A 12182-nucleotide genomic window follows, 5' to 3' on the forward strand; every position below is an offset into this window, starting at 1 on the left:
TCAATTCAATATTTGATTATAAAACTTGTTAATACAGAAATATGTTTTCAGTTTTCATATAAACTGCATTCAATTTCTACATTCTGGTATTAATGAAAAATGTCTTTGTTATTCCACTTATTACCACGCTTTTTTATATTAATATAACAATAATTGATAATTTATCTATCACTTATAGTCCTATTGACAGTGAATGCAACTACTGAATAGAAATATTTTCCATATGAACAAGATGATTCACATTACTCATATTAAAGATTAATTTCTTTACATAATACTACTTTCTATAGCAGAAACTTATCTGGCAATCATTTTATCATTTGGAATAGTTTACAAACACACCATTATTTTGGAAGGTTGATAATCATAATCTCCAGTTGTTATTCTTAATGATTGATTGATTTTTATATATCTTCAGATTTTCAGCTGTTATATATATATATTATATTATATATATATACTATATATATATCATTTATATTTTTATAATTCTTAATGTTAAAACTTTAAGTGGAAACTCAAAACTTTTTTAACTTATTAATCAACAATTTACTGAAATCAACACTAAATACTTTTGACTGCTGAGAAGCATTCATTTACTAAAACACTAACATTTCCAGCCTAATGCATAGGCCATCTGCAGGTGAATGATTTTGGAACACCAATTACAAACTGTTCCAAAACAATAGCAAATAAATGTGTCTCAGCAACCAAAGGTGTTTAGTGATGATTTTAGTAGTTATTCTTTCTGCTAATCAGTTCAGTTGGTTATTAATCAACAGTTGATAAAATGCATTTGTCTTGATTTTCATTATTGAATTAAATAAAATATATAGAAATAGTCAACATTCCATAAAAAATTTTCTATTTTTCAAAACATTGGGATATGTTTTACTATGTTTCAATAAATTGTTTATTTCAATAAACAGCAGCCCATCTATTGTAATAAAATACAGCCATGCTCTGATATCAAACCTCTCTATATCCAAACTTTAACTACAACAAATAATGTTCTTTAGTACCAATGTGATACTGAATTGAATATTTTCAATATTACAAATTTCTGAAAAATTTCAATTTGTCAGTGAAAGGTGGAAGTAAATAATTACTGTAATCCCGATACCTGTTTTTGTTCATTTAAGTGACATCATTCCTGTGTTCTATTGTACAGTTTAGTGATATTTTATCACAGAACACTGCACTAAAATTATTTAGTGCAGAATTTATTCTCAACAGTTCATTACAATACATTTATACTATCTTCTTTTTTATATTATTGTTCTGTTTAATATAATAATATTTGAATATAAAATGTACAGTATCATTATAACATTTTCATTACATTTGCAATACAGTTAAATAAATCATAAGAACTGTTTAAAATTGTGTTTTCCTTTCTATTTAAATACTAAATAAAACACAGTTCTTTCATAACTGTTTTCAAGAACACATTCAATTCAGATAATGGAGTTTAGCTGCATCAATAGAATAAACAGAAAACTTCACATGATATAAAAATTTACAATCTTTTGTTGTTATGTCATCAGAATTGCTATTAAGATTTAAGTGTTAGATATTCTTGATTTAGAATTAATCCTATATATTAATTTCATATTTAATTATTTATACATATAATCAAAATCTATGTAGCTCTAAATTTTATAGCAATATGAGCCAATAGTATTGAGATTTTCATTTCTCACTTTCTAAATGAGAGGTTCTTTAGTTTTAGTGTTTATTTCTAAAAAAACTTTAAGATTACCCATTCTTGAATTTTTTTGGATTTTCTTCTTTTATTATGTTTAAATTATTTTTATTTTTTAACTGCAAAAATACATTTTGTATTTATAAGTGAATAATGATGTAGAATTATAGAGTGAATAATGCATACTTTTCTTGATTATGTTAATTGGAGGAAAAGAAACTATTACTAAATAACGCTGGCTTATATAGGTCGACCATCATTCTCCAGCAATCAGTAATCTGATTCATCACTAATCTAGCACTAATTTTGGCTAGTGTAATTTCAAATTTTCCATGTTGCCAGGCCAACACAATGCTACTGTTTAGCATGCTCAACATTGCCAGATGTAAGATAATTTGACAAGAATTTTCATTTAATGTTTATTTTTTCTTTATTAATCAACTTGTATTGATTTACAGGATATGTTAAAGATAGGATAGATAATTAATTATGGCAATTGTTTGGTTTAATGAGTTATTTTTTGCTATTTTAATAATTAGAAATTAAATAATTTGATATTAGAGATAAACATTACATGCCATTTCTTACCAAAATTAATAATTATAATAATTTAAAACAGTCTGGAAGAAAAGAATATGCCTGGAGTGGGATTTGAACCTGTGACCTCCACTTAGTGTGAGGTACACTGCATAGTTTCTTTTCTTCCAGATTATTCTAAATTATTTAATAAATATTAAATTATTAATATTGATAAGTGATGATGCCTAACATCTATTTCTAATACTAAATTACTTAAAATCTAATTATCAATAGCAGCAAAAAGTAGCCCAATTAATTACAGCAATCATTTGGTTCAGTATTAATACATCAAGCTTTGGGATGATGTTTACATATATAGACAGGATAAATGGTTAACAGTTAGATTAAGTGTATTCTAGCCTAACCATCAGTAATCTGGCAAAATCACTTATCAGCACTCTATAGGTCCCAATGATGCCAGATTAGTGGTGATATAAAATCAATCATTCTTAATTATTTAAATAAGTCTTAATTAACAGAATTAAAAAGTAATCATACTTGTACTGATTGTAAGCGGTATGTGGCAGGAATAGAACTAGCTGTAGAACTAGGTGCTAGTCCGGGTGCTACGTTCACAACTTGCAACTGTCCATTTTCCGTTTTCACCAAAATGGTTCCACGTACCATTCCATGTTGTAATGTGATCGTATTCTGAAAATAAATTTTAAAATTCTAAATTTCTTATGTACAGTACATTATATATATTATATATATAAATTTAATTTAAAACAATAATTTGTTAAAATATGTTCTATAAATGACTTTAATTTGAAAAATAAGTCATGTATAGAAGTCTATTATTGTAAAATCTAATAAAATAATAATATGCTTCATGAATGTTCACTGTACATCACATTGGCTAGCCAATGTGATGTACAGTGGCAAAGACAAGCTTTATATTAGTATGTGAAGGATACAACTTATACAAATTTAACAGGATCTGAAACACATCTCAGGTTGCTAGCATATTCTTTCTTTAAATCCTCCAGAGCCCATTCAAATAATGTACAGCCCCCAATCACGATTTATGAAATGTATCATCTTTATTTTTCACTTATCAATTATAGAACTGGCTTATTTTATCTAAGTGTTAATCAGGATTTATAACATGATAAACACTATTTTAACTAGTATATATAGAATCTCAAAGGATTATTAAGATTGTAGTTTCCTTTTGCTTGCTGCTCACCATTTTTGGATTATGAGTATGTATGTATGTATGTATGTAAAAAGCTTTGTCAACTGTTTGTGTTATGCCCAAATATAAAATAAATAGATCACTGCATTAGAAAAATACATTAGTAGAAAATATAGGTGAAGGAATAAATAAGGAAAGCACATTATAAATAAATGATAACTGTAATATTTTAACTTTTAATAGTAGTAAATTGTGAATTACTTCTTAAATCTAAAATAATCTAACAATTTTTCTTGTGTTAGAATTCATCAGTTTCTATATAGCAAGAAACATTTGTAAATCTCATATTCACAAATAAAATGAAAACAATGACATGACAGGGAAGCTTAAAAATCAAATAAATATATATTTCCAAAACACTCCACATTCAAAAGTAAATTCAACGAAAAAATCTCAATTTGCAAATCAACAACTTATTACAGGAACAACAAGAATAAGGTTCTTAAATACAAATTTTTGTTAGTATCTTGTAGAAAAACAGTCATGATTAAAGAAAATTTAAAAACAGTTCCATGCATTCAGTGTTTGCTGAATGCTGAGGAAACATTTAGTGAATACTGAGTAGATGTCCAATTGATACAGACAAAAACATTTGTAATATTTAATATTTTTGGTATCTGTTTAACTGGTTTGGTGTATTTTTAAATACTGATGATTTACTCGTGACTCTGCTCAACAAATATTCAGTATTCACTGTTTCCCACACTCAGTCAGTATATTGTGTCAAATTAAAACATTTGATAATTAATGCTCAATCATATGTATATACATATACATATATATATACATACCGTATATCTTGGCAGATAAAACGAGGTATAAATTTTCGTCGAAGTTTTATAGTTTTAACTTATGTGTCCTATAAGATGACCACTAAACTATCAATGGCCTATGAATTTAGTTTAGATCAGCGATCATCATCTGAATAATAATACTGTATAGCATATATGGAATTATGTCGTATTTGTAATTTTTCAAATGAACAAATTTATTTTCTTGCATCTGGCAGCACTGCCTTGCGATTGTTGCAAACATTCTCACCGATTTTTGGCTTTCGGGTAATGACCTTGACTATTCACAAAAACGTATGGGCTATTCTATTTTGTGCACATACCCTACTCTCTACTAGTAAATAATTACAGTTTGTCCGTTTTTTTATATAATGGTTTTAATTTATATAAATTTCAATCTAATTTTTTGTATCTGTCCTATAAGACGACCCCAGATTTTGGTGGCCTTTTTTTATGATTCAACTATCGTCTTATCTGCCAAGATATACAGTATATATCTGCTCACCACATGACAAACACTTCAGCAAATACTTTGCTAATTACTGAATAATTGCCTTTTGCCAAATACTGAATGTGTAGAGCTGCCTTAATGTAGCAATTTTTAATCCATACTTGGATGATTAAAATAAAAACAAATGCCTATATTTGTAAATATTCTAATATTTTAATAAATTTATCAACCAGTATCTTTAGTAAAGATACCACTCTAATAAAATTTAATAGTAAAATTGTTTTTCTGAAACAAAAACAATCCTAATTTCAAAAATACCATGGGATTTATATGACAAAAGCTTGAGAAGTTAGGATTCAAGAGAATCTGGAAAATTCGTTTCTTTCATTCCTATTTAGAGCCCTTTTCTAATACCCCATAAACAAAGAGGAAAGATGAAATTTTTACAATAAAATAAATATAATAAAAATATATGGGTTTATAAATTGACTATTCTGTAAATTTGTGTAATTTGTCAATTTACATTTATGAAAATTAAGTTATATAAAGCATATCATAAGAATAGCTTAAAATCTGCAATTTTAGTTTATGATTTGACTTTCAAAATATTCTGAATAAAATAAATTAAAATACATTTAATAAAAAACCCAATATATTAATTTTATACATAATAATATTTTAGAAAGTAATTTGCTACTCTGAATGTATAATCTGAAAAATCATCATTCTCCATAAAGTTAATATAGCAGTAAGTGTCATTTCTCAACTAGAAAAAAGAAGAAATAATGAAATTGTGAAAGCATAAAACAGAATTGCAATGACCCAACACTCCATACTCGTGATTTATTTAATTTGGTAGACAGCCAAGCTGGATAAGGAAAAAGCTGAATAACACAGATTATAAAGGAAATAAATGCCATATCTTCAGTCAAGCATGTCATTCCATCCCATATGTTGTTTATTTTTCAGCTGTAATTTTTTACGTGATAAGGTTTAAATACAAAATTTCAACAAAGGTAAGCTGGTAAGACACTTGCAATCACCAAGACACTATCTGCAGAATAACCATATGTTTTATGAAAACATTTGTGATCACATTTTTACACAATACTATTACTTAATGTGTTAAAAGTACAAAATAATTATAAAAAGTATAATTATTTTGTACTTATTTTAATTTAAAAAAAATCCAGCAACAAGTTGCATTGTAAGTAGATTTTATTAAAAAATAATTTTCATATTATTAATTATTATAAAAAGATAAGAAAGACTTCATTTGAGAGTAGAGATGAGTTTCTAAAATTATTGTAAATACCAATAATGAGTAAACTTTTCATCAAGTCTCACTCCACTTAAGACTGACACATCACCTCCTCTTTCTCCCTACCCCAGCTTTAGCAACCAGAATTTAGAAGCATCAATTCCCTCTTATACAAGTTACTATGACAAATTATTTTTCTTAACTTTAAACCATTTTGAGTATTAAATGAAAGAAACACACCCCAAGTATCAGTTTCTTTTTTTTTACTTTTTGCATTCAGAGGTCTCAAAACAAAACATTGATTCCAAAAACCCAGAAGGTCAGTCAAATGTGACACAATTACAATACTGTATTATAACATACTGGAAACTATCAGGAAAGTAAAACCTTTGACATGGCTGATCAGGATGGATGATTGCAAGTCTATTGTATTTGAAAAGAATTTAAAAGCAATGTAAAAAAAATTTATAATTTATGATTTTGAACTATTCAGTTTATTTATAGGCTATTTTTCAATCTTTGTTGCTGAAATACAGTATATTCTGACATCTGACAATGTTGTTCAGATTTATTCAGACTAACATTGAGTTAATTATCAAAAAATTGTTTTTTATTAACCGAGGAAGGTCTTTAGTGTTGGGTCATTGCAATTCTGTTTTAAGCTTTCATAATTGGGCTACAATTTGAAAAAATTATAGACCTATAAATTCTCACTGTCATCCATCTGTCTGTCTTTCCTTAATCTTAAGAACGGAGTTAAGATAAATGAAAGCCGAGACCAGATATGGAAAGCTTAGAGGCAGAAGACCCTGATTAACTATATATGAACTTCCAATGCAAACCAAAAGTCATGTTATTTCAATTCAAAAATTTTCCCCTGTAACGAGTTAGATACATGACAGCATGACTGTTGCTAACAGGAAAAGTATGATGTGCAAGGGCTTTCTAACAGGAAAAGTATTATGTACAGGGGAAAGATACTACAATACTAATTTGAGGTGAAAAGCATATATTTTAAATTAAATAAATTTTAAAAAATATGATTGAAAATTGCTGCCTGGCATTGTGACAATGTCACAATAATTAATTGCTCATTTCATTATATTTTCTTTTTTCCAGTTGAAAAATGACACTGCTGTATTTATTGGCTTTATGAAGAATGAGTGTTTTCAAATATAAATATTTTATGAAAACAAATTGTGAAATTTTTTGATCCTAATATTTTCTTTAAATGAAAAAAGTATCTAAATGATATATAAATATATAAAGTAAAATTATTATCAAAACAATTTATCAATTTCAATGTTCTTATTCAAACAAAATATCATCATATATGATATTTTTACATTTTAAATCCATTACTTATTTTATTTAAATAAAAATTTATAAGAAAATATAAACTGCAAATAGAAGCTTAACCCTTTGCAAAACCATAAATGAAAAGATATAAAATTATATATAATACATACATTATACATTACAACTAACTAAACATAAAACTTAAAAATAAAATCTGTAAAAACATCTCAACTTCAAAAATGAACTGAAGTCTCTGTATAATATATTAAAAAGAAAAAAAGTAACAAATTTCTTCATGTGGGTACAAGTGCATTTAAAACTTCAAAAGGTGCAGGAAAAGGAAAATTTTAAGTGTCATTGGCTCTAGAAAATTCTTTGTGTGCAAATTTTAATTGAAACAATTTAAAGATTTAGTAAATAAAAAGGGGCATCTTTATATTTAAATCATCTCATATACAGTCAAACCTGTTTTTATGCGCTCTTTTTATGTGCGATTTTTATTTGTGCGATTTTTTTAATGCGAATTTTTAATTTGTGCGGTTTTTTTTTGTGCGATTTTTTATTTGTGCGGTATAGTTGGCGATTAGTCTCGTGCGATTCGTCATGTCTCACGTTGACTTATTATAGCTAAATAAACTTATTATAGCATAAATGAACTTATTATAGTAATATTATTGCGTGAATATGTGATAAATGAAATAATTTACTTTTTAAGTCAACAAAACACCACCTGGACAAAAATATGTAAAACAGACGATAGACCAGACGATGCAGTCAAGTGCTGACATCTGTTGTCAATAAATTCTATTTTGTACGGTTTTGAGTTATTTTCTATGTGAGACTTTTTTTATGCGGTACCTGTTGACAGCATAAAAAAAATATTTTTTTAATTGTGTTGCGAAAACTATTTTTTACAGCCATTCATGAAGTTTCGTGCAATTTTTTTTATGCGTTTTTTTTAATGCGGTCCCTATCCCCCACATAAAAACAGGTTTGACTGTACATCTAAAAATTTATTAGGTCTACAGTTTAAAGTTTTTAACGAAAGTTCAACACAATTGAGTTATACAATGCAGATCAATCCAGTTTTCACCTTCAGACATATACTATACTATATATATACTATACTACATATATACTATACATACTTTTTCAAAAACACATACATATATATGTATATATTTCTGAAAAAAACATGCGTAATGCATAACAACTTGTGTAATTACAAATGTAACTTCAAAGTAAATATAATTATAATGTAATTTCAAATTATATACTATAAACAAATTATTTTTGTCATGCTGACAAGGATATTTCTGTGCACAGACATTAAGTAATACTTGACTGATTATATCTTCCGCTCTGACATGCAAATTTATATTACAATCTATATGATTACACCATAACTCTAAATTATAAGTATATCAGAAAGCAATTATTAGATCAGAAGTGTAACTAGCAGAATTTATAATTTATCTGTCCAGTTTACAAAGGTTTGGGTTTAAGGTCATCTCTTCACTGTTCTTTTCCTTCAGTTGTTTTCGAAATTTACTTAATAATTAAAATATCTAAATTAATTCTAATCACTAAATTCTTTGCAAAATTGTAACATTGCTTACTTTTATTGTCAAACTATACTGTAATTTAATTTAGTCTTAAAATAACCCATAACAATATATATATATATATATATTATTCAAAGTCTATAACTTTGAATTAATATATATAATTATACATATTAACTCAAAGTTTGTAAGTTAATGTTGCATGTGTGTTTAGTATAAATAAATCAACAATTTTTAATTTATGTACTAAAATTATTATTTGTCAACAGCATTAGAATTAAATTTTTAAATAGTGTATAACTATACAGACTACAGTTGTTAATTTACATTTCTATAATTTTTGTCCTTTTAAAACAAATCTTAAAGTATTGCACATTAGTGATTATGCATTTTTATATAAAAACACAGTTTTGCAAATGTTTATTGTGTACAAATGTCAAGATTTCGTGACTAATGAATCTCTAATTACCATTCTGTTTGAACTGGAGTCCAAGAGAAACAAAATATCACAAAATTAACTAAATGCTTTCAGACTTTTATCCATTCTCATTCAAAACACAAGCAGTTTGGAAAGATCAAGACTGAAAATAAATAAGCACAGTCAATTTGGCAATATTTTGTTTCTCATGGGCTCCAGCTCAAGTGGAATGGTAATGAAAGACTAGTCATACGATGTTTTCCCGAAAATAAGACCTAGTAGAGGTTTTGCTGAACTGCTAAATATAAGGCCTCCCCGGAAAGTAAGACCTAGCAAAGTTTTTGTTTGGAAACATGCCCACCGAACAGAACACCAGAACATGCAGCTGTGATTCTTTTTAGCCTGCCGCCGTTATCCCCTACCTTCACCATCCATTGCAGAGCAGCTGCATGCAGGACATGAAGATTGTCACCTACCACCAACCCTGATGTTCCCTTCCATGGCCGTCACTTGTAAATGTGCAGGCAAGGCATCAAGAGGCCCGTCGCCTGCCGCCATACCGTACGCTGTCCCTGCTGTGCTGTGGTGAGCTCCCCCTGGTGGCCAGAAGCCACCATACAATACAAAAAAATAAGACATCCCCTGAAAATAAGACCTAGTGCATCTTTGGGAGCAAAAATTAATATAAGACACTGTCTTATTTTCGGGGAAATGGGGTAATATGAAGTCAGATTATACATGCTTAATAAAAGTAATTAATTTCTTGAGACTATCGACCCATATATATATATTGAAATATATGTTTTGCCTCACTATGTAAATGAAGAAGTCACTTTTAAACCCTAAATCCCAATAAAATGCCTTTTGAAATGTCCCTATCTCGTCATCAGATCAATTCAATTCAAATACTGTGACAAATTCAAAGTGGAATGTTTTTTTAAACTTGTGAAATGTATGCCAACTTTTCCATACAGCACACAAAGACTATAATTTTTCTTCAAATTTTTGTATGAAAAAATTCTAAAAATCGCATTTGATGTATGAATTTGATGAACCTAATTATTTATTAATACAAAAACTCATTTATCAAGTATTTTTGGTCTATTTTATCCTAGACATATTTATAATATAAAATATCAAAATGAAAAAGAGAAACATTAATATAAGGAAAAAAATTGTACCGTCTTTGGGCATTAGATTTATTTACTTGATGAATTACATACACACGAGTACTTTTGACATTTCAAAATGTCATCATCAAGCAAAAAGGATGAGAAGATGCCAAAATTCTTGCAAAAGTACACTCGCCAACGTTGTCATCCATAACGGAGAAATGCGAAATTTACAGAGCGGGTTTGTCTGGCAGATGTTTAAATTATAAAGATGCGACGGGGTTACCGTCATCATGGAAGTACATGGTAAAAAGTAACACACATAATAATGCTTCTACGGAGGCTCAGTAGATATCTGGGTTAAAGGATAAGGAATTTTTCCTTAATGTTTATGGCCAGTCACCGTATTTTATTTGCATTTACATTTGTGTTTTATTTGGATTTTCTTATTTATTATTTGGTGTTATACTTGTTCTATTTGTTTAATTTTAAAATGTATGTTCTAATTTAGTTTAATTTTGAACGTGTTCGATTTTGTATTAGAGTCGAACAACTGTAACCTGAGGATGGCCCATAAAGTGGGCCGAAAACGTTAGTTATACGTAATAAATATATGTTCTCAGCAATAAGGTGTATTGGATGTGTCTAGTATATTTAGTAAGAAGGCTGAGTTTGAGTTAGTGATTGATTAAAGTGCATTCAACCTTGAGATTAAAACTCATGCAAATGGTCCTTAATAAGCTTCTGGTAGGTAAAAGAAGATTAACTAATTGTTATACCTTTTATATGATGAATTTTGCTAAAAATTTTTTATCAAATAGAAAAAGAATCAAGTAGTGATTTATTTATTCACACCATAATGAACAAAACAGGCCTCAGAACAGAAAATGACTTCAAAATAAGTGAGAATAGTAACTCCAAGCAAGGAAAAAGTGAGTAAACAGTGGAAATAAAATTAGTTGACCATGATGAGATACATTATTTGTAAGGAGTCAAATCCAAATGTTATTTAATGTTTATGGGGTTTGTTTCATTTGATGTTATAATTCAGTTTGAAAACGTTTTCTTTTGTCTAAAGAACAATAATTTATTTTCATTATTAACCAATAGTAATTATGAATAAAGCAAACATAATTTGTAATTTTGACCAGAAAATGCCACAAATCAAGCTTCCAGCTATTGGTGCTGTTTGCCACAGTGGCATAATTTAGAACTAATACTCACATGGGATCTAGACATTTGTGCACATTTCTCATATGTTTGCATGAGAAATGAATTTCTCACTTTTGCATAAATAGTGTTGCAATTACAAATTCTAATCCAAAATGTTTGTTTTCACTTGTTTTTCCCTCTCCTCATGTTTGCATAAATGCAGCCTTACAGCAAAGCCTCAAATAGATGCCAGTCTCTGGCAAAACTGAAAACTAGGAAATTTCCGTTTGAGTGCATCGTAAACTAGTCAGTTGACCAAAATTAGCATAGGGGGCATTAATTATCCTTTGCTATTGCTGTATATTTTGATCTGTTCTTTATTCAGTTTCTTTATTTTTTGTAGAACATAACCGTAGGCAAATAAGCACTGGATTGGTCAGCCAATTCAGTAATTAAATGCAGAAAGCATTTATTAAAAGATATACGACATGTCTCTCTTTAGAAAAAATTGAGAACAATTGCCTGTATATTTATCGTTCTTTCTAATGAGTTATCTTCTTCAATTTTGCAAATTAAGATTTTTAAATATCTACTTGCCTTAACACTCTGGTTATTAGGTTAATGCAAGTAGATATTTATTCATTCTGGTGT

General features: G+C 28.1%; 1 protein-coding gene across 1 annotated transcript in view; it reads right to left on the reverse strand.

The window, feature by feature from the left end:
- LOC136974651 (transcription initiation factor TFIID subunit 4-like) overlaps positions 1–12182 on the reverse strand; it is a 69515-nt gene that overhangs the window by 34749 nt on the left and 22584 nt on the right. Inside the window, exon 2 of the mRNA XM_067269580.1 lies at positions 2783–2935. Within this exon, the coding sequence (XP_067125681.1) occupies positions 2783–2935 (153 nt within the window). The remainder of the gene's footprint in view (positions 1–2782; positions 2936–12182) is intronic.

The sequence above is a fragment of the Centruroides vittatus genome, unplaced genomic scaffold (assembly GCF_030686945.1).
Source record: "Centruroides vittatus isolate TY-2023 unplaced genomic scaffold, ASM3068694v2 contig_352, whole genome shotgun sequence".
In the NCBI taxonomy this organism is placed as follows: domain Eukaryota; kingdom Metazoa; phylum Arthropoda; class Arachnida; order Scorpiones; family Buthidae; genus Centruroides; species Centruroides vittatus.